Raw genomic sequence first — 22400 nt, 5'->3', positions numbered from 1 at the left:
TTTTTTGATCTTTGAATCAGAGCTATAGCAATAGACAAGACTGGCTTGCATATATCACAAGACCTGAGCAAACATTTACCCTTCTACATCTAACAATACAGGGCTGCATTTCAAAACTCTATTCATTTACATATCTTCCTAATCAGTATCTGAAGTTGGGCCATGGATCAGGTCAGTCTGTGAGTTAATTAACTCTTTCTGGCCCTGTCACCTTTCAATGAGATATTATATTACACTCACAATGCCACACCTTGGAAAAGATTTTCTTCTGGATACAGGAAGTGGGGGAGATTTTTGGTTGCTAAACAACAAAGCAGGATCACCAGGAGCTGATAGACTGACCTTTCCAGGTCCTCCCAATCCTCAGGGGAAGGAACAGCTCAGTGGCCCACAGCAACACCATCTAGAGGAAACCAAAACGATTTATTCAGAGAGGGAGAATACAGAATATGCAAACTATCAGGGGTTATACAGCTATGGCTGGGATGTTCAAAGCTGCCAAAGGGATTTAGGCACCACTAACGTTAATGGGAATTGGGCATCCAAATCCCTCGGCAATGTTGAAACTTCCACCCATTATTTATGTTTGTAACTGTGGTAGCCAAATGCTTAATGAGGACATTTAAATGTGGACAGACTTTAGTTTTCATCCCATTGACTTGACAGGTGCAGTTCTGTCTTCCAGAGCTGCAGACTCCAGCAGACATCAGTACATCAGGGACGCTCGGTTCATATTCTGAAGACTTCCTTCAAATTAATAAGTATTTTAATTTTTGTCTAATGAGAGCTTGACTGAAATTATTCAGCAACTTGAAAATAATCAGCTCAACTGTGGCAATTTACATGGAGGCATCATCACATTGAAACTATCAGCAAGGCCAGGGCACAATTCCATACCAGCCATCACTGGCAGGTTTACTCCTCTACTAACACTCTTGTGTCTATAATTAGCATAGCATAGCCCTATTGCCATGCTGGGATACTGAGAAACAGAGCACTGGTCACAATGGCTAGTACCTTCCAATATCATGCTATAACATGAAGCATACACAAGTCATAAAGGTTAGCACTGCCCAAACTGGGCACCCCAAACTGCTGTGGAGTGGTGTATTAACTGAGTTCAAATCTGAAGGACAAATTCCTCAACACCATCTGCAGTTCTGGAGGACAGAACAAATCCCAACCATGAAAGGAAGCACATCCAAGAGCATGGTGCCTCATAATACCTTAGCTACGGTCCTGTGAGATGGAGCGTGTCCAAATTATTAAAGATGGTACTGCCACTAGCACAACATCCTCAGCATCAGGCTGCAATGTTAGCAGCTGGTGCATGCTCAGGCTGTGAAAAACAAATTCAGCAGCTCAATCTTCCCTTTCCTAAGGTGTTGAAAGATGAAGTTTGCCCAAAGCATGACGCATGACCCTTCTAATGGCATGTTGGGACTTGGTAGAAAAAGCAACATCACAAGTTGTAGTAGGATTCTCTTGTACCAAATCAGTAGCCACAAAGAATTGACACTGCAGTTGCTGGCTGAGCCCAACATGTGTAACCCCCATCTATAGAGCCTTGGCTGTTTAGCTCATCTCGTGCTCTTAGTTCTGAAGGTCCCTGGTTCCATTCCCCATGTATCAAGCATCACTAGGGCTGAACATTTGTCACAGTATTTTTTATCAAAAATCCTGGAGCAGTCACAGTGACTGTAGTAAAAGGTATGGGTTGCTATACTGCCAGTGCCTGCTCCCTGACTTTTTTAAAGAGCAAACTCTCCTTACTGCCCCACCAACAGGGCCCTGACCACCACTGCAGCACCCTCTGCCCTGGTACAGTAACCTTAATCTTGGCCTGCTATAGAGGAGAGTCCCTGGGGGGATGGAGGCTGGAGAGTGAGTCTGCCCTGCACTCCCCCAGCACTGAGCCCACCCTGCACTCCCCCAGCAGTGGCAGCTCCTGCGGTTCCTGTGTTCCATGTGGCTGGGCATGGTGTTGTGACCTGGTGTGTGGGGTCACAGTGCTGCTCAGGTTTGGGCCCCCTCCCAATCATTATGGAGGGTCAGGTGGGCCAAAGCTCAACAGCGCTGCAACCAGATGCACCAGGTTGCAACACCGGGAGCAGCTGCAGGAACAGCTGTTGTGGGGTGTGTCACAGACATGGAGAAAAGTCACAGATGAACAGGAAAATCACACTCTCTGTGACAGTTTCCCGACCATGACAAATGTGCAGCCCTAGCCATCACACATGGAGCACAGGGAATAGAACACAAGATCTTCAGGGCTGGAAACACAGGACCCTGTCACATGAGCGGAACAAGAATCACTATTAGCTTTAGTAGTATTAAGGCTTATGTACTCTCTCTGGCTCATGGGCACAAGAGAGTGACGTATTCTGATACACCTCACCAGGCTTGGCATTCTGTTCAACATAAGACAATGGTACAAATACACACCTAGCTATGTTATTCCCATCCTGTTAGGTTCATATGCCAAGGTTAATAAAATGTTTCTTTCAGTAAAGATGTGTAAGGTGCACAGTTCTCATAGAGTCAAAGTGACTCAGCTCGGAATATGGTAACATACACTAGAATATGAGCTATTCACAGTCACAAGTACAGTGTCCCTAGCTGGTCTCTCAGGAAAACATACCTTCAAGTGATTAAATGTGAGCCCTTCTTTCCTATCCTCTTCTTTCCAGTGCTCACTGTTGACCTGGTCCAGTAGGTGAAGGCTGTCCAAATGGTGGCCCTTCAGCATGCCCATAATATGGAGTAGTTTCATGACAGGGTGATTGGTGGAGTACCTGGCAAGAGAAATGTATAGGCTGCAGCTGAACCGCTCATTGCCTTTTCAAGGCTTTTCTAGAGCTGGTATGGATTGAATCGACATTAATATGAGCAGGTTTGCCCTTTCTCCTGGATCCTTCCAAGCAAGGAGAAGATGCCAGGGAGCAATGGAGACCAAGGAAGTCTACAGCACCATGGCACCCTCTGTTAAGGTTCCTCCTCAGATCAGGTCACTATGTGAATTGTTGTGCTCATCCATGCACTTGTTTATACTTTGGTGTCCCTAAAATGGATTTTGGAGGGCATCTTTCTGAAATAAAAAAAGTGCATAAAAAAGTGCCGTCCTTTCAGAAGCAGGCCATCAGCCCTGTGAACGTCACTTTGGTCCTGCTAAAAGGGCTGTTGGAGAAAATTGAAATCCCCTTCAAATTCCTGTCAGTTCTTGCTCTACTTCCACAGGGTAGTAGGCCAATTGGAAGTTGTCTTCTTTGACCCCACCCTCTTTGGCAGAGGTGAGTCAATTTCTGGCAATTTCATCCTTTAGTTGTTCATCTCTAATTTGCTGAAGTGAGCTAGCTGATGCTGGAATTGCTGCCGGAAGAAGTTCAATGTAGACTTAAACCAAAGTGGCCTGACCTGAAGGAATTTGAAAACTGAATGCTGAAACAAAAATTCAGCAGGAATAAAACTTCAATGTTCAGCATAGAAGGAAAGCACTGCCTGAACTGAGCCCAGGGAACAAAGTGTAGATAACAGCTCCTCGCTTTTGGAACTGTTCAAAACTCAGCAGGAACTCTCAGATCCTCCCAAGTGGAGACTCCAAAAGGACTTCTCCAGAGCAATTGGGTTCACTCTCAGTATTCCCCAGCACAACAAAGAGAGGCTCTAAAACTTGCAGGTACTCTGTCAGGAACTAAGCACTTTCCACAGGGAATGCCACACAGGAACTCAGCCAAAGTGAGAACAAGATTTGGAAGGCTGATGGGAATCCCCCTAAGATGTGATCTATAGAATAATATTTCGGGCTATTTAAATGGAATGGATAAGGGGACATACATGTGTAAATAGTATTAAGGAATTTAAGTTTATTTTGGGTTGTGGTGTGAGTACACACATTGGTTTATAAAGTTAAGTTTTAATCTTTTATCATAAAGGGAAATGGGGAGTGACAATAGCGTTCCTGGTCCTCCACACTTACCAGAGAGGACCAGGATGCGTTGCAATAGGAAGCTTAATAAACATGAGTTCTAACTGGTTCAGGGAGGTCTCCAGTTGCTGCTTAAAGCACGGCTCTTTGTGTTTCTTCTCACACTGCAGAGTCATTCAGAACGGGGAGGCCCAGCCTTGCCCAGTGCTTCATTTGTAAAGAGGTGCTGGAGCTCAAGCAAAACAAAGCGGCAACTGCTGCACAGCATGACCTCTCACACACTGTACGTGCAAGGTCATGCCTTGCATGCAACTACAGAATTTCATGCCTTACTAAGGCCACTGACAGAAGAGGTGCCAGGGCTGTGCCCTGGCAAGCCCCAGCTCAAATTAAATTCTGGTCATGACAAAACTCTAGCCAGAGGATGATCCCACTGTGACGGATTCAGTCACAGAGATCCCTTTGGGACTGTCATCTGATGTGGTGAAGTTATCTCTGAGCCCGTTTTCCCTGCCAGCTTGGGACTCCAGAACCCTGCCTTGTTGAGCCAGACATGCTAACCTGCTGCAGCACAGACCTAGTCTGGTCCATGACCCCAAAACTGTCAACTTAACTGAAAACAGCTTAGCAGATTCCCTGCCTCCAGCACCCAGATACCCAGCTCCCAGTGGGATCCAAACCCCAAATAAATCCGTTTTACTCTGTATAAAGCTTATGCAGGGTAAATTCATAAATTGTCCACCCTCTATAAACACAGCTGTTTGCTCCCGCAGGTACTAATCACTTACTCTGATCACGCAAGTCTAAGCCTAATACATTAAGAAACTGATGACAGGTAAAATCTCACCCTCAGGGATGGTCCAATAAGCTTCTATCACAGACTAGACTCCTTCCTAGTCTGGGCCCAATCCTTTCCCCTGATACAGTCCTTGCTAGTTCCAGCAGACATCTTAGGTGTTGACTAGGGGTTTTCTTATGACTGGCCACTCCTTTGTCCTGCTCCACTCCCTTTTACAGCTTTGGCACAAGGTGGGAATCTTTTGTCTCTCTGGGTCCCAACCCCTTCTTCTAAATGGAAAAGTACCAGATTTAAGATGGATTCCAGCATCATGTGACATGGTCACATGTCCTCTGAAACCCCAGCCTCCATTCTTCCTGGGCTGGTCCACACATACACAGGAAGGTTTGCAAGTAAACAGAGCCATTTACAGTTCACTGATTCTGAAGCACCCTTAATGGCTTCCACTTAATATGTTTACATTAGTAATACAAGTGTATATCTTATTCTCCTAACTCCAGACATAGAAATAATAAATGCAAACAAATAGAATGAATACACTCACTACATTGTAAGCTTTGTAATAATACCTTACAAGAGACCTTTTTCATAAAGCATATTCCAGTTACAACATATTCACATTTATAAGCATATTTACAGAAAGCATATAGAGTGCAACGTCAAATTCACCCTCTCAGAGGGGAGGCAGTCCGGTGGCTTTGTGCCACCAAACTTCTTGCCTACCCCTCTGTGGCATCTGAAACCTCACGTCCCAAAAGGGCACTTGACTAAGACTGGGCTGGTGGTGGATCTCCAATATCCCTGTCTGAGAGGTGGGTTCCTGTGGTTGGCAACAGGGGAGACAAAGCAGGATGAGTAGCCCAAAGAGAGACCCTCACTAACAGCTCAGTAACAGTGCTCCCAGCTGGGGAGCTGACAATGGCCACCAGGAGAGGATCCCCCCTGGAGACGTTCAATGTATTTATTGTTTTAATGTACAAACCCCTTCTGGCTGCTGTGTCTCCCAAAACATCTGCCCAAGCTCTATGGCATGCAGGAGGTGAAGGGCGCCAGGAGGTGCAGAGAGCAGCTTATGGTCCCTGGCAATGGAGCAAGCCTGAAGACCTTTCATCCTCCTCCTCTTCTGCACCACTCATAGGTCCTGGCGGGCTGGTGTGGGAAGAGGTCCTAGGGGAACAAGGCACCTTTGTTCAGCAGGGCTAGAGATTTGGTCCCTTGCCTTTATCCAGTGATGTATTAATAATAGATCTGTAACAGACACACCAGATTTAGCCCTGCCTCTCCAGGAACGGAACTGGTTCGATTTCTCTTTCACACGGGACAGTCGCACCTTGTACGTCCCTAGATTAGGAACATAGCAACACAGATTTAAAAATAGTGCTCGGTTCTGTTTTAAATGAGCACCATCTGTGCAGCCAATGCTCTTCTAGAATTCTTATCAGACAGAACTTTCCCAGGCAGAAAAAGCTGGTGGATCCAGCCCACTGAGGCAACAGAATCTGCCCTGTGCTCCAGGGTGAAGCTAGTAGTGATCATGACAACTCCATAGAAGAACCCAGGAGTGGCCAGCAAGGCATGGCAGCTGAACTCAGCAATAGATCTTGTGGTTCACAATGTGTTACACTGGTACTGAACTCCATTGCAGAGTCCTCATTTTATTATGACTTTTCTTCCTAGTGAAAGGCTGAATTTTATTTAGAGCTGATTGAAATTTATCAAATTTTGAACATAACATTTTCAAATTTTGATGAAAATTTTCACTGAAACTTCAAATTTGGATGAAAAACAGCAAACAAATTCATCAAAATTTACAGAATCAAGACGTTCCCTCCATTCTTCAGAGTGGTAGCTGTGTTAGTCTGTATCAGCTTAAACAACTAGTACCTGTGGTACCTTAGAGACTAAAAAATGTATTTGGGGATAAGCTTTCGTGGGCTAAAACCAACTTCATCAGATGCATGGAGTGGAATATACAGTAGGAAGGAGGTTGACAGACAGACCTCCAACCTGAAGCAAATACTCACCAACAACTACACACCACACAACAGAAGCACTAATCCAGGAACCTATCCCTGCAACAAACCCCATTGCCAACTCTGTCCACATATCTATTCAAGGGACACTATCATAGGACCTAACTACATCAGCCACACCATAAGGGACTCGTTCATCTGCACATTTACCAATTTGATATATGCCATCATGTGCCAGCAATGTCCCTTTACTATGTACATTAGCCAAACTGGACAGTCTCTACCCAAAGAATAAATAGACACAAATCAGATGTGAAGAATTATAACATTCAAAAACCAGTAGAAGAACACTTCAGCCTCCATGGACACTCAATAACAGACTTAAAAGTGGCAATTCTTCAACAAAAAAACTTCAAAAACAGACTCCAACAAGAAACTGCGGAACCACAATTAGTTTGCAAACTGGACACCATCAAATTAGACCTGTATAAGACTGGGAGTGGATGGATCACTACAAAAACTAAAAACTAATTTCCCCATGCTAATTTCCGTCTACTGTTACTCGCATCTTCTTATCAACTGTTTGAAATGGACCACCCTGATTACCACTACAAAAGTGTTTTTTCCTCCTGTTGATAATAGCCCACTTTAATTGAATTGTCTCATTAGAACTGACCCCTTCCCGCCCGCGCTTGATAATGCAACTCCCATCTTTTCATGTACTGTGTAGATATATCTTCCGACTGTATTTTCCACTCCATGCATCTGATGAAGTGGGTTTTAGCCCACGGAAGCTTATGCCCAAATAAATTTGTTCGTTTCTAAGGTGCCACAAGTACTCCTTGTTGTTTCTCCATTTTTCACTAGCTCTTTTAAATTCTACAGAACTATACTCCATTGCTTAAGACTGCATCCCCACTAAGAGTCTATATGGCAGACAAACCCTCTGTCTCTCTCTAAGTAAGGTTTCAGGAATGGGTGCGGATGGCAGGAGCATAGCTTGGTGTTTACCTCCAGTGATTGTAGCTGCTGGGGATGAAGTCAGCCCACTGTGTTACTTTTTGCAGGTTGCCTTCTGGAAAACCTCCTTCTCTGCATCTGCTGTGGAGTTTCAGAGCACCCTGCTTTCTCTGCACCACAGGGATAATGTTGAACCTGATCATTTTCCAGCCACTGGACACCAGCAGGACAGCTGCTGACCTTCTTCCTTTAGGCTGGGCAAGGGCAGAAGTTGCTTTTAGAAAACAATAGTCAGAGATCTCCCCATCCTCATCTCTCTCCCCCTGTCTTTAAGCCTTGCCTGTCTTGGAGACAAGTCCCAGTTCAGCTGAGCAAGACCCTCAGACTGGTAGCTCTTAGCCTGTTCTTTAAAATAAAACCGCCTTTCCTGGATGGATGCCTAACATTCAATCATCCAGTCTCCACTGCATACCAGGGAAGACCGTCTGGGAGAGAATGAGAATTCCTCTTGTTCCAGCATCTATGTGCAAGGGCAACATACCATGGCAATGGCTGCTGCTGGAATGAGATCAATGGATGAAATTTAAAAAAAGGTTTGAAATGAAGAACCTGGCATCTCTGCTTGGATACCTGTGAGTTCATTCTTCCCCCTCCAGACATCATACAGCGGCTGCTTGGTTTGTTAATTAAAAGGACCCAAAACTAATAAGCAAGTCAACATTTCTTAAGATACTTATCACTGGTGCAGAGCAGGAGACAGGGGACAGGGCTTGTAGCACTGAGGTGGTTTTGCTCCAGACACTCCCTTTCTGTATCTGTCCCCCCATTTGGAAGACCAAGAGGCCGGGTTTGAATGCTCCCCTTTCTGAACAATGGGCTGTGTCATAAACAGATAGTTAAGGGTTAATGTCTCTTTTACCTGTAAAGGGTTAAGAAGCTCAGTAAACCTGGCTGACACCTGACCAGAGGACCAATAGGGGGACAAGATACTTTCAAATCTTGGTGCAGGAAAGTCTTTTGTTTGTGCTCTTCATGTTGTTGTTGTTCGCTCTCGGGACTGAGAGGGACGGGACATCAATCCAGGCTCTCCAAATCTTTCTGAATCAGTCTCTCATGTTTCAAACTTGTAAGTAATTAGCCAGGCAAGGCGTGTTAGTCTTATGTTTGTTTTCTCCACTTGTAAATGTTTCTTTTTGCTGAGAGGATTTTACCTCTGCTTGCTGTAACTTTGAACCTAAGGCTAGAGGGGGTTCCTCTGGGCTATACAAATTTGATTACCCTGCAAAGTATTTTCCATCCTGATTTTACAGAGATGATTTTTACCTTTCTTCTTTAATTAAAAGCTTTCTTTTTAAGAACCTGATTGATTTTTCCTTGTTTTAAGATCCAAGAGGATTGGATCTGGACTCACCAGGGATTGATGGTGGGAAAGTAGGGGGGATGGTTAATTTCTCCTTGTTTTAAGATCCAAGGGGTTTGGATCTGTGTTCACCATGGAATTGGTGAAGTCTCTCAAGGCTGCCCAGAGAGGGAAAAGTTTTGGGGGAACAGAGAGTGCCCCAGACACTGGAATTCTGGGTGGTGGCAGTGTATACCAGATCTAAGCTAGTAATTAGGCTTAGAAGTGTCCATGCAGGTCCCCACATTTGTACCCTAAAGTTCAAAGTGGGGGAAAAAACCTTGACGTGGTGAGCAGCGGTGTGGGATTTTTAGGAACCAAAAGCCAGTAGGATTTTTTTTCTCTCCTTTCTAGCTACTTAGAAAGCAGCCTGAAGGCAGAGGTGTTAAGTTTTTTAACAAGGGTCTTTGTTAAGAGGAGGCTTCAAGCTGTGAGCAAGCAGACAGCAAAAGGAATTTACAAGCAGAATTGTTTTCTTTCTTTCTACCTCTCGGGTATAGCTAGTTAGAAAATCTCTGTTAACCAAGCAGCCCTGAGCTGAGTGCATCCCAGTCAGTGAGCTGCAGCAGGGTATGGCCAGCACAAGAAAGCAGGAAAATGAGTACCAGTGAAACAGTTAACAAACTAGAACTGGCTAGGCTGGACGCAGAAGAGAAAGCCAAAGAGGCTGACCACTGGAGAGCTATGGAGATGAAAGAAAAAGAGATGGAGATAAAACAAAAAGAGATGAAGATCCAGAGGGAGGCCCACCAGCAGGCTCTGGAATTCGCAAAGGCTAAGCCAGATGTACCAGCCAACCCTAACAACCCTTCTCCAGGTACTGTTTCCCATCCCAGAAAATTCCCCACCTACAAGGCAGGCCTTCTGAGAAAATTTTGAAAGGGCCTGCCTTGGGTACAACATCCCTACAGACCAGTACAGGATAGAGCTGAGGCCACAGCTCAGTGGACCCTTAGCAGAGGTGGCGGCAGAAATGCCTAAGGAAAACATGAACGATTATAATCTTTTTCAAACCAAGGCCAGAATCAGAATGGGGCTAACACCTGAGCATGCCCGCCGGTGGTTCAGAGCCCTAAGGTGGAACCCAGATGTGTCATTTACCCGACACGCCTACCACATTGGAAAGAATTGGGATGCCTGGATATCAGGAGCAAATGCTAAATCTCTGGAAGAGCTGTCCTTCCTAATGCAAATGGAGCAGTGCTTAGAGGGTGTTCCTGAGGAAATAGAAAGGTACATCCTAGATGGGAAACCCAAAACTGTAACCGAGGCAGGGGAGATTGGAGCCAGATGGGTAGAAGTGGCAGAAAAGAAAAAAACTACTAGCAAGGGGAGCGAATATCAGAGGGGGCAAACCGAAAATAAACCCCATCACCGAGGGGCAACCCAAGACCCCACCTACAACCCAAGGAAAGCCCCTGACACCCTGTTGTCCCACCTCACCAGTCTCCAGCAACCCACCTCGGCCCAGTGACCAGCCATTTGTGCAATGTTTTAAATGTAATGAATTGGGACATATAAAGGCCAACTGCCCCAAGAACCCCAACTGAGTACAGTTCATTACAGCACCATCACACCAAAGATCCCCAGGTCCAGATGCCTCTCAAATACCCTTGGAGAGTGGGTGGAAAGAAGGTTATCGCGTGGAGAGACACGGGGGCACAAGTGTCAGCTATGCACCAATCCTTAGTGAACCCCAAATTCATCAACCCAGAGGCCCAAGTGACAATTCACCCATTCATGTCAAAATCTGTAAACTTGCCTACAGCTGAATTGCCTGTCCAGTACAAGGGCTGGTCAGGAATGTGGACTTTTGCAGTCTATGACAATTATCCCATCCCCATGCTACTGGGGGAAGACTTGGCCAACCATGTGAAGCTGGCCAAGAGGGTGGGAATGGTCACCCGCAGCCAGGCCAAGCAAGCTTCCACACCCATCCCTGTTCCTGAGCCGTCCACCAGGGCCCCGTCTGTGTTACCAGAGACCCAGACAGAGGAGGTGGAACCGGATCCCCCGCCAATGACTGCAACAGCCATAGTGCATCCAGTCCCAGAACTGGAACTGGAAAAGCAACCAGCACCAGAATCGTTGCCAGCACTGATGCCAGCACTTGCAAACCCATCTACCACTCCAACACCAGAGGGCACCAGCGGACCTGAACTGGCAGAAACAGCAGCCAACCCTACCCAAGAGGCTCAGCCAGAGCCTGAAATATCACCTAGTGCACCAGCGGACAGAAGTTCACAATCAACGAAAACAACCCCGTCACCTACATCGCTTCCAGAGGGACCAAGCCCAAGTCCACAGTCTAAGGAGGAACTGGTGTCTCTAGCCTCAAGGGAACAGTTCCAGGCTGAGCAGGAAGCAGATGGCAGCCTTCAGAAAGCTTGGGCAGCAGCACGGAGCACCCCACCGCCTCTCAGCTCTTCTAACCGATCCCGGTTTGTTGTAGAACAAGGACTTTTATACAAGGAGACTCTTTCAGGTGGACACCAGGAAGACTGGCGTCCTCAAAGACAGTTGGCAGTTCCAACTAAGTACCAGGTAAAGCCCTTAAGCTTAGGCCATGATCATCCCAGTGGCCATGCTGGGGTGAACAGAGCCAAAGACAGGTTGGGGAAGTCCTTCCACTGGGAGGGAATGGGCAAGGACGTTGCTAATTATGTCGAGTCTTGTGAGGTGTGCCAAAGAATGAGAAAGACCCAAGACCAGGTCAAATCCCCTCTCCAGCCACTCCACATAATTGAGGTGTGTAAGGAGGTGCCCTGGCTCCCCGCCACGCCTGAGAGGGACGAGCCAGAGCAGGTGCCTCAGTGGGTGGAGCCACTGCCGCCTGTCCCCGCCCCCCGGAAGTCAAGGGGAGGGACAGGAAGTATGAAAGCCCAGCCCAAGCGCTCAGTTGGCGGCTGGCTGCTGGAGAGGGCAGACGCTGGTGCCCGAGCTCCTGCCGGGCCCAGCCTACCCTGTGCTCACTACCCAGAGGAGCGCTGGCCTGACCTGCCTCGCCCTCGGTATCTGGAGGAGCGCTGGCCTGACCTGCCCCGCGCTCACTACCCAGAAGAGCGCTGGCCAGACTTGCCTCATACCCGGTACCCGGAGGAACGTCGGCCTGACCTGCCTTGTGCCCGGTACCCCGAGGAGCGGCCTGAGCTTCCCTATGACCGGTACCCGGAGGAGTCCATGGTCTGGGACCCCCCAGACGATGCTGGCGAGAGACAGGTACCCAGAGATGGGGAGGTTGGAAGTGGCCCGGGGGTAGCCGACCCTGGTTTGGCTCCTGAAGAGCCTGAACCCATGTCAGTGTGTTGCGGCCAGGATCCCCACTGACAGCAGCGTGCCTTTGCCGCTGCTAGGGCCCCGGGCTGGAACACAGTGGAGTGGGAGGGCCTGCGTTCCCCCTGCCACCCCCCCAAGGGTGGCAGACTCCCCCTCTCCCTGGCCTGAGGAGGCCTTCTGTGTAGACTTCTGGGTTACTGTGTTTGCTCAGCCTGCTGAAGGCCTGAGCCTGAATTGCTACTGCCCCGACGTGCCCAAGGGCCTGGGCTGATATACTGTGTCTGCTCAGCCCCTGCCTGAGAGTCTGAGCCTGAATTGCTACTGCCTCGCCGTGCCCAAGGGCCTGGGCTGATATACTGTGTTTGCTCAGCCCCTGCCTGAGAGTCTGAGCTTGAACTGCTTACCGCCCCACCCTGCCCCAGGGCTTGGGGCTTATGGAGTTGGTGCTTACCTAACCCCGGCTGGAGGGCGAGGACTCTGCCTTGTTTGCAGACCCTTTATTCCCTCAACGCTTGCTGAGGGGTTAGGCCTACCAGACTGCTGTGTGTGTAAGGAGGCGCCCTGGCTCCCCGCTGCGCCTGAGAGGGACAAGCCCCGACACCACCAGCTTACAAGGTCCCATTTCATAGAGTAGCTGTGGATATTCTGGATCCTTTCCCAAAAAAGACCCCCAGAGGAAAGCAGTACATACTGACTTTCATGGATTTTGCTACCCGATGGCCGGAAGCAGTAGCTCTAAGCAACACCAGGGCTAAAACTGTGTGCCAGGCCTTAGCCAACATTTTTGCCAGGGTAGGTTGGCCCACCGACATCCTTACAGATTCAGGAACTAATTTCCTGGCAGGCACCATGAAAAATCTGTGGGAAGCTCATGGGGTGAATCACTTGGTTGCCACCACTTACCACCATCAAACCAATGGCCTAGTGGAGAGGTTTAATGGAACTTTGGGGGCTATGATACGTAAATTCATAAATGAGCACTCCAATGATTGGGATCTAGTGTTGCAGCAGTTGCTTTTTGCCTACAGGGCTGTACCACATCCCAGTTTAGGGTTTTCACCATTCGAACTTGTGTATGGCCACGAGGTTAAGGGGCCATTACAGTTGGTAAAGCAGCAATGGGAGGGGTTTACGCCTTCTCCAGGAACTAACATTCTAGACTTTGTAAGAAACCTACAAAGCACCCTCCAACACTCTTTAGCCCTTGCTAAAGAAAACCTAAAGGATGCTCAAGAAGAGCGAAAGGCCTGATATGATAAATATACAAGAGAGCGTTCCTTCAAAGTAGGGGACCAGGTTATGGTCTTGAAGGTGCAACAGGCCCATAAAATGAAAGCATCATGGGAAGGGCCATTCACGGTCCAAGAGCACCTAGGAGCTGTTAACTATCTCATAGCATTCCCCACCTCAACCTTAAAGCCTAAAGTGTACCATGTTAATTCTCTTAAGCCCTTTTATTCCAGAGAATTAAAGGTTTGCCAGCTTACAGCCCAGGGAGGCGATGACGCTGAGTGGCCTGAAGGTGTCTACTACGAAGGAAAAAGTGACGGTGGCGTGGAAGAGGTGAACCTCTCCACAACCCTGGAACATCTGCAGCGGCAACGGATCAAGGAGCTGTGCACTAGCTTTGCCCCAATGTTCTCAGCCACCCCAGGACGGACCGAATGGGCATACCACTCCATTGACACAGGTAATGCTCACCCAATTAGAACCCCACCCTAAAGGGTGTCTCCTCATGCCCAAGCTGCTATAGAACGGGAGATCCAAAGCATGCTACAGATGGGTATAATCCGCCCCTCTATCAGTGCATGGGCATCTCCCGCGGTTCTAGTTCCCAAACCAGATGGGGAAATACGCTTTTGCGTGGACTACTGTAAGCTAAATGCTGTAACTCGTCCCAACAACTATCCAATGCCACGCACCGATGAGCTATTGGAGTAATTGGGATGTGCCCAGTTCATCTCTACCTTAGACTTAACCAAGGGGTACTGGCAAGTACCGCTAGATGAACCCGCCAAAGAAAGGTCAGCCTTCATCACCCATGCAGGGGTGTATGAATTTAATGTCCTTCCTTTCGGGCTGCGAAATGCACCCGCCACCTTCCAAAGACTTGTAGATGGTCTCCTAGCAGGATTGGGAGAATATGCAGTTGCCTACCTTGATGATGTGGCCATTTTTTCTGATTCATGGGCAGAACACCTGGAACACTTGGAAAAAAGTCTTCGAGCGCATCAGGCAGGAGGACTAACTGTTAAGGCTAAAAAGTGTTAAATAGGCCAAAACAGAGTGACTTACCTTGGACACCAGGTGGGTCAAGGAACGATAACTCCCCTACAGGCCAAGGTGGATGCTATCCAAAAGTGGCCTGTCCCAAAGTGAAAGAAACAGGTCCAATCCTTCTTAGGCTTGGCCGGATATTACAGGTGATTTGTACCACACTACAGCCAAATCGCTGCCCCACTAACAGACCTGACTAGAAAGACACAGCCAAACGCAGTTAAGTGGACCGATGAGTGTCAGAAGGCCTTTAACCAGCTTAAGGCAACACTCATGTCTGACCCTGTGCTAAGGGCCCCAGACTTTGACAAACCATTCCCAGTAACCACAGATGCGTCTGAGCGTGGTGTAGGAGCAGTTTTAATGCAGGAAGGACCGGATCACGAATTTCATCCTGTCGTGTTTCTCAGCAATAAACTGTCTGAGAAGGAAAGCCACTGGTCAATCAGTGAAAAAGAATCCTACGCCATTGTGTATGCCCTGGAAAAGCTACGCCCATACGTTTGGGGACGGCGTTTCCAACTACAAACTGACCATGCTGCGCTAAAGTGGCTTCATACTGCCAAGGGAAATAACAAAAAACTTCTTCGATGGAGTTTGGTTCCCCAAGATTTTGATGTCGAAATTCGACACATTTCAGGAGCTTCTAACAAAGTAGCTGATGCACTCTCCTGTGAAAATTTCCCAGAATCAACTGGTTAAAAATTGTCCTTGAAATGTGAAAAATCTTGTAGTTTTACATAATTAGTAATATATCTAAAGGTGCATGTGTTTTATTAATCTGTTTATTCTAAGTTCTAGGAAGAAATCACCGCCAGAATGGTTCCACACTGTCTGAGATTTGGGGGGGCGTGTCATAAACAGATAGTTAAGGGTTAATGTTTCTTTTACCTGTAAAGGGTTAAGAAGCTCAGTAAACCTGGCTGACACCTGACCAGAGGACCAATAGAGGGACAAGATACTTTCAAATCTTAGTGGAGGAAAGTCTTTTGTTTGTGCTCTTCGTGTTGTTGTTGTTCGCTCTCGGGACTGAGAGGGACGGGACATCAATCCAGGCTCTCCAAATCTTTCTGAATCAGTCTCTCATGTTTCAGACTTGTAAGTAATTAGCCAGGCAAGGCGTGTTAGTCTTATGTTTGTTTTCTCCACTTGTAAATGTTTCTTTTTGCTGAAAGGATTTTACCTCTGCTTGCTGTAACTTTGAACCTAAGGCTAGAGGGGGTTCCTCTGGGCTATACAAATTTGATTACCCTGTAAAGTATTTTCCACCCTGATTTTACAGAGATTATTTTTACCTTTCTTCTTTAATTAAAAGCTTTCTTTTTAAGAACCTGATTGATTTTTCCTTGTTTTAAGATCCAAGAGGATTGGATCTGGACTCACCAGGGACTGGTGGGGGGAAAGGAGGGGGGATGGTTAATTTCTCCTTGTTTTAAGATCCAAGGGGTTTGGATCTGTGTTCACCATGGAACTGGTGAAGCCTCTCAAGGCTGCCCAGAGAGGGAAAAGTTTTGGGGGAACAGAGAGTGCCCCAGACACTGGAATTCTGGGTGGTGGCAGTGTATACCAGATCTAAGCTAGTAATTAGGCTTAGAAATGTCCATGCAGATCCCTACATTTGTACCCTAAAGTTCAAAGTGGGGGGAAAAACCTTGACAGGCTGTGACTGGGCATAAGAACTAGGACGTAATGCTGGTGATGGGATCAGAGAGGCAGGAGCAATCAGAGTGATAAAGAGTACAGTCGGGAGATGGACGTAGCTGTCATGCTGCCTGCATGACTCAAGAGCATGAGTACCAACCTCTGCGCAAACTGTTAGGAACCAGGGCACAAACCCCAAATTGGTGGTGAGTTCTAAGCTTAGATTTCACCAACGAATTATCAATTGTGAACTTCCCAGGCACTACAATACTTAACGTGGAGCAACAGACAGTTCCCCTGGGCATGCTGATCTGTTTAGCCACCCAAGTGAGCGTACATTTGTGATACCTGGTCTCTTACACCAAGAATCACAACAATATTCAGAGTACTCCCAGTCCCAAAGGACCAGTCACTTACCCCAGGTCAATTGAACCTTATATCTCACACCAGAGACAATACTTATAGCCTAGCCTATAATAAACTACATAAAGATTTAGTAATATGAAAAGGAAACAAGAAAGTTATTTACAAGGTTAAAGCGGGTAAACAAAAGACACACAAATTAGTTACAATCTTACATTTCAAAAGGTAGTAGAAGCTTCTTTAACCAGCAAGCTCTGTACGTCCTTTAGGGCTAATCCAGGCTAAGCAGCTGGGGATCTCTTGCTTATCCCTAAAAATATCTTGCCCCTCACAGTCCAAGCAACATAGAAATAATCAGTCCCTTCTGGATAGGGGTTTTATTCTCTTCTTCCCACATACTTTCCATTGCAAAGCTCAGCTAATGGGAAGAGTCATCTTCATGGGGAGGATGCACAATAACAAAGAAAGTCTTTTGTCCTCTTCTTGGTGGTACATACGGAAATTCCAGTTGCAACATCCCACAATAGTCTATTTGGTATTGATGGACCTTCCTTTTGGGAAGGGTGTAACACCTTCTGTTGGGATCAACCCTTCACACTAATTAATGTTGCTCTCCTGTCTGGTGATTTACACAGTCACAGAGGCTCACGATACAGCTGATCAAATATAACCTCACACTATGGGATACAGATGTGATAAGTAAGATTAATGTACACAGCAGCTCACCAGCATTCCATAAAGTCTAAAAACTAAACACATTCTTAGCATTGTAGCCCCTGTTTTTTAACCATACTAACTCCCAGGTGAGCCAGACTGATTCCAGCTCGGTATTTGTCAGTGTTTGACTGAGCGAAGGGGATCTTAGCATGAGCTGGCACCTGACAGAAATGTGTGTTGATGGAAACACGGAGAAGGATGCTTAGCTTGACAGATAGGTGGGTGTTTGGTGAGTCAGATGGTTGGACAGACAAATGGTTGTTTGGGTGTGTGTAGAAAAGTGACTCACTGGCTGGCAACCCCTTGTGACTGGGCACAAGATAGCAGTCCCTCCTCCTCTAACACCCCTGCCAACAGCAGCTTCGGTCTTGCAGCAGTCTGCCTCATCATATGACTTGGCCCTCTGACCGGGAAACATTCAATCCCACCCCTTCGAGGGTAACAGAGTTCCATGAATAACTGTCCAGTGACCTTATGCCAGGTCCTCTGACCCAGCCAGGCTTGTCACCTCTGAGGTACAATCAACTGGGACATCTGAACCATTTCATCCGTACCTGCTACCTCAACAAAGGGGCAATCCTGGGAAAACCTGGACAGGTGGCAACCCTGGCCCCAACTCTGGGCCCAGTTCTCCTTACACTTCTTTTCCCCGGGGCTTCCAACAGTTCTTACCCCTTGCATCAGGTAGGTTTTCATAGCCACTTCCTTAGTGGCTGATAGGGGAACCTGGGCCCTCCCTCTTCTCTAGGGTACATTCCTGGGTGCTGGTAGTAAGCAGCTATGTTTTCCTGGACCACTTTCTGCCTCAGCCTGCCGCTAGGCCTTTTCTCCAGTCCCTGCCTGGGCTCACCCTCTGCAGACTCTTTGCCTTTTCCCAGACCCTGCATAGTTCCTTCTGGCTCTTGTATCAAGTGATTTCCCCAGTACCTTCTCCCTGCAGGCCCAACTCTCCTTAGATTCTCTGTGTGTTCCTGGCTCCTTCCTCACAAGCTGACCTGCTCAGGCTGACTCCAGGAGGTCTTACCCTTTAGTCCAGGTTCACCACAGGAGCTTACTCCATCTCTGTGGCTTCCAAGTGAATCTCCTGGCCTTTCCCAGGAGGTGCTCCCAAGGCCCACTCTGCCTGCAGGCTTCCTGCCTCTAGTTCTCCCTAGCTGCTGTGAGCTCCTCCCTTTCTGAAGGCCTAGCAGGACCCAAGAGATTTTGTTTGTCCTTCAACAACATGAGGAGGAAGTGGGATTCTTTATTTAAACCAGATGCAAAACTACAGTGGAACAACTGTTTTCTTGCAGCACAGCTATGTAGGAACCTCCAGCCCTGAGACAGGATTGCATTACCTCCCCTGTGTTACTGCACAACATCACCTCCAGCAATAAGAATCCCATCACTCTACACCAGAATGAAATTAAAAACTCCCTGCACACAGACACAACTGCATTACTATTTCACAGGTCATCCAAGATTACCTAAAACCTGGTAAAAAGAGCAGGAGCACTTGTGGCACCTTAGAGACTAACAAATTTATTTCAGCATAAGCTTTCGTGGGCTACAGCTCACTTCTTCAGATGCATAGAATGGAACACACTGACAGAAGATATTTATACATACAGAGAACATGAAAAGGTGGAAGTATGCCTACCAACAGGAAGAGGCCAATCAACTGAGATGAGCTATGATTAGCAGAAGAAAAAAAACCTTCGAAGTGATAACTGAGATGACCCATAGAAGGTGTGAGGAGAACATAGGGAAATAGATTAAATTAGCGTAATGACCCAATTCACTAACTGAATCTATTTCCCTATGTTAAGTTCTCCTCACACCTTCTATGGGTCATCTCGATTATCACTTTTTTTCTCCTGCTGATGATAGCTCATCTCAATTGATTGGCCTCTTCCAGTTGGTATGCGTACTTCCACCTTTTCATGTTATCTGTATGTATAAATATCTCCTGACTGTGTGTTCCATTCTATGCATCACGAAGAAGTGAGCTGTAGCCCACGAAAGCTCATGCTGAAATAAATTTGTTAGTCTCTAAGGTGCCACAAGTGCTCCTGTTCTTTTTGCAGATAGAGACTAACACAGTTGCTACTCTGAAACCTAAAACCTGGTAACAGCAATCTTGAGAGTCTGATTCAGCATCTGGAACCACTATCTTGAGTTCTTTCCTTGCATGACGAAGATACGATCAAAGAAAATGATGCAGATGGGCAATCCCAGGGAAGAGCAGATTCAACTGCCAAGGAGAGGCTGCTGGGGAAATGCACTTGGTTAATGCTTAGCACAAGCCACATGTGGTGAGGTTCAAATTAAGCCCCCTGGCATGACTACATGCTGAAGAGGTTCTAGCCCTGGAGTCGGCGGAGGATGACTAATGATGCCTGTGATGGATATAATGAGAAAACGATGCTGAGTTGTTTTCTTTGAAAAATAAATACTTATAAGGAAGAGGCAGTGGAGGTCAGCAAAGAGGGATTTGCGTCCTGGTGACTTTGCTGTTGTTGTTACAGCCAAACCAGGCCCATGTCACCATTGCACACTAAATGCACTGCGGGAAGCTTATATCGCTGGTGAACTCCACTGTAAACATTTTCTTCTCCCTCTCTACTGCTTGCATTTCAAAAAGCAATGTGCTGACATGCTACCAAGACTGACTCCCACCTCTCAGGTGCTAGCTGCCACCAGCCATTCACATTGCATGTGTCATACCCAAGAAGATGGACTTGTTGCTCAAGTTAGCACTGGATCAGACAGAGAGGTGAACTGTAGCCTGAGAGTCATTCTCCTTTTAAGGAAAGACTGGAATTGATGTTGATCTGACAAACTTATGTAATCACCCTGTTTTCAGCCAAGCCCTGCCAGGGATGGGGGTAGCCTGGAACAAGTGTACTGCTTAGCTGAGCCTGTAGTAAGCCCACTTTGAACTGGTCCCACTCATAGTTCTATTTCACAGAACAGAGAGGTCAGCAATACCTCACTAGCCTATGACTAACTTCAGCACAGTCACTTCTTTATCATACCACTAGCAGTGATGTTTTTAATTCAGAAAGCAAGACCTGAGACCAGGACAGTGTCCACAGTTTAACAGTCATCTGATCATTGAGAAGCCTTTTATTAAGACATCCTTAGTTACAGTGGGGAAACCCTGGCCCCTTTCAAGTCAGCGACAAAACTCCCATTGACTTTACTGGTGTCAACATTTCACCCAGCAACTTTATTTCAATGTGGTAGTGAATTGTAATCAAATGGCATATCTAGCCCTTTCCGCCTGAAGAATCCCAAAGCACTCTAGACTATAGCCACTCCATGGGGCTTTCTCACCTATCACTGAAATGCAACCACCTCTAGAGTGAAACACTGAAGATATCCTGTGCCAGGAGCATTGCACAAATTGAAGAAATGTACCTCTCTAGGTGAAACCTAGGGGTTTGGTTGGTTTGTTTGTTTTTCCCACTCTGCAGAGTATGAACTAACTAATTCAAAGTTTGGACAGACATTAGGATCCAAAGTTAGCAACCTCTTGTTTATGTCTCCATCAATGGGCCACTCTGTCCTCAGTGGACCAATCAGTGCATCTTGGGATGAGAGGGGAACTGAGTTTCTCTGTTATTGCTCTGGCTTGTGCTTCACCGATAGATTACAGTTCTGACTGAATAGCTTCTCCCTTTCCTGGCGCAGGTGGGAGTTCAGAATCCAGCCTTTCAGTTTATGTTCATTTTGAGGTAACAACAATCACTTCTATATAGTTTATTGACTTGTTAATGATCTGAAACCTATCAAAGACCTTTCTTGTCATATCACCATATAACATGGTCTGAATAACCTGATGTGTCTTTTCCAATTTGTTCCATCTTCTTTCTCTTCCCATTTCCCCCACCTCTCAGCCTCTCTCTGTGCCTCTCTTCATTTCCCTTTTTGTCTCTTGCCATCTGCATCTCTGTCCCCTTCCCCCTTCTGGGACAGGAGCAGAGAGGTAGCAGGCCTCTAGTCAAATCACAGAACCCCCTGCGATCCCTCTGCCCCTGGCCCACAGCCCCGTGGATGCAGCTGGCATATAGACCTGGCTTGATGAGGAACTAGTGCCTGCAGTGGACAATGGCAGCGACAATTAGCCTGAGGATCTTGCCTGGCACTACGTGCACCCTGCACTCAGCGCTGCCCATCACACTGAACACATCCTCTCTGGTCCAATTCTCCCAGCCAGTTCCTTCTTTGGGCACTCCTAGGTGGCAGCAGCCTGACATCTGATGGTTCCCATTGGTGACTGTCTCTGACTGCCCCTGTTTACTGGAGCACTCCTGCAGCAGGAGGGCATCAGCCACAATCCACAGGGGAACCCCCACAGTTACTGCATCCTCTGAGGTGCAGACGGCAAATTCAAAAGCTTCCAGGTTTCTTGAGTAATCAGCTATAAATCTGGGGTCCATGGCAGTGATTTTCTCTAGCACAGTCAGCAGGATGTTCTCTGCCTTCTGGAAATGCTCCATTCTCTGACCTTCACGGGACAATATCACTCACTGATAGCTGTGCCAATGAGAAACCTTCACAGCCATGGCTACAAAGCCAGGGCAAAGACACCCTCCCGTCTGCAGAGCTCCTTTGGTGGTGCAAGCCACACCCTCCCCAGTACAGCCAGGTATGCATGCAGGAGGGAGGGGAAAGGAAGAGAGGGCTGGGAGCAGGTGCCCTGTGGGAGAAGCAGCCAGAGGAGAGACATTCTAAGACATTAATAAACCCAGTGTTTTTCTCCTACATAGCTGAAAGAGTGCCAAATCCTTCTGAACTATTCATTGCCAAGGTGGCGGTCATAAACATACAGCTAAGGGTAGCATAAAATCCCTTCTTTACCTGTAAAGGGTTCAGAAGCTCAAATAACCTGGTTGGTACCTGACCAAAAGGACAAATAAGGGGAGAAGATACTTTCAAATCTGTGGGGGAAGGTTTTTGTTTTGAGATCTATTTGTGTGTTTTCTCTGGGTCAGCGAGGAACTAGGGCAGGGAAAATACATCTCCTAAAGCCATACCTGAACTAAGCATCTAAAATTACAAATTATAAGTAATAGTAAGGAAATG

General features: G+C 47.0%; 1 protein-coding gene across 1 annotated transcript; it reads right to left on the bottom strand.

The window, feature by feature from the left end:
• Positions 1 to 236: 236 nt before the first annotated feature.
• Positions 237 to 21880, bottom strand: MAB21L4 (mab-21 like 4). Its single transcript, XM_030575776.1, is given in 6 exon segments — positions 237 to 376; positions 379 to 403; positions 2642 to 2795; positions 7709 to 7911; positions 14802 to 14805; positions 21411 to 21880. Coding segments are annotated over 6 exon segments (996 nt in total).
• Positions 21881 to 22400: the final 520 nt, after the last annotated feature.

The sequence above is a fragment of the Gopherus evgoodei genome, chromosome 9 (genome assembly GCF_007399415.2).
Source record: "Gopherus evgoodei ecotype Sinaloan lineage chromosome 9, rGopEvg1_v1.p, whole genome shotgun sequence".
Taxonomy (NCBI): domain Eukaryota; kingdom Metazoa; phylum Chordata; order Testudines; family Testudinidae; genus Gopherus; species Gopherus evgoodei.
This window is presented reverse-complemented; position numbering and strand designations above follow the sequence as displayed.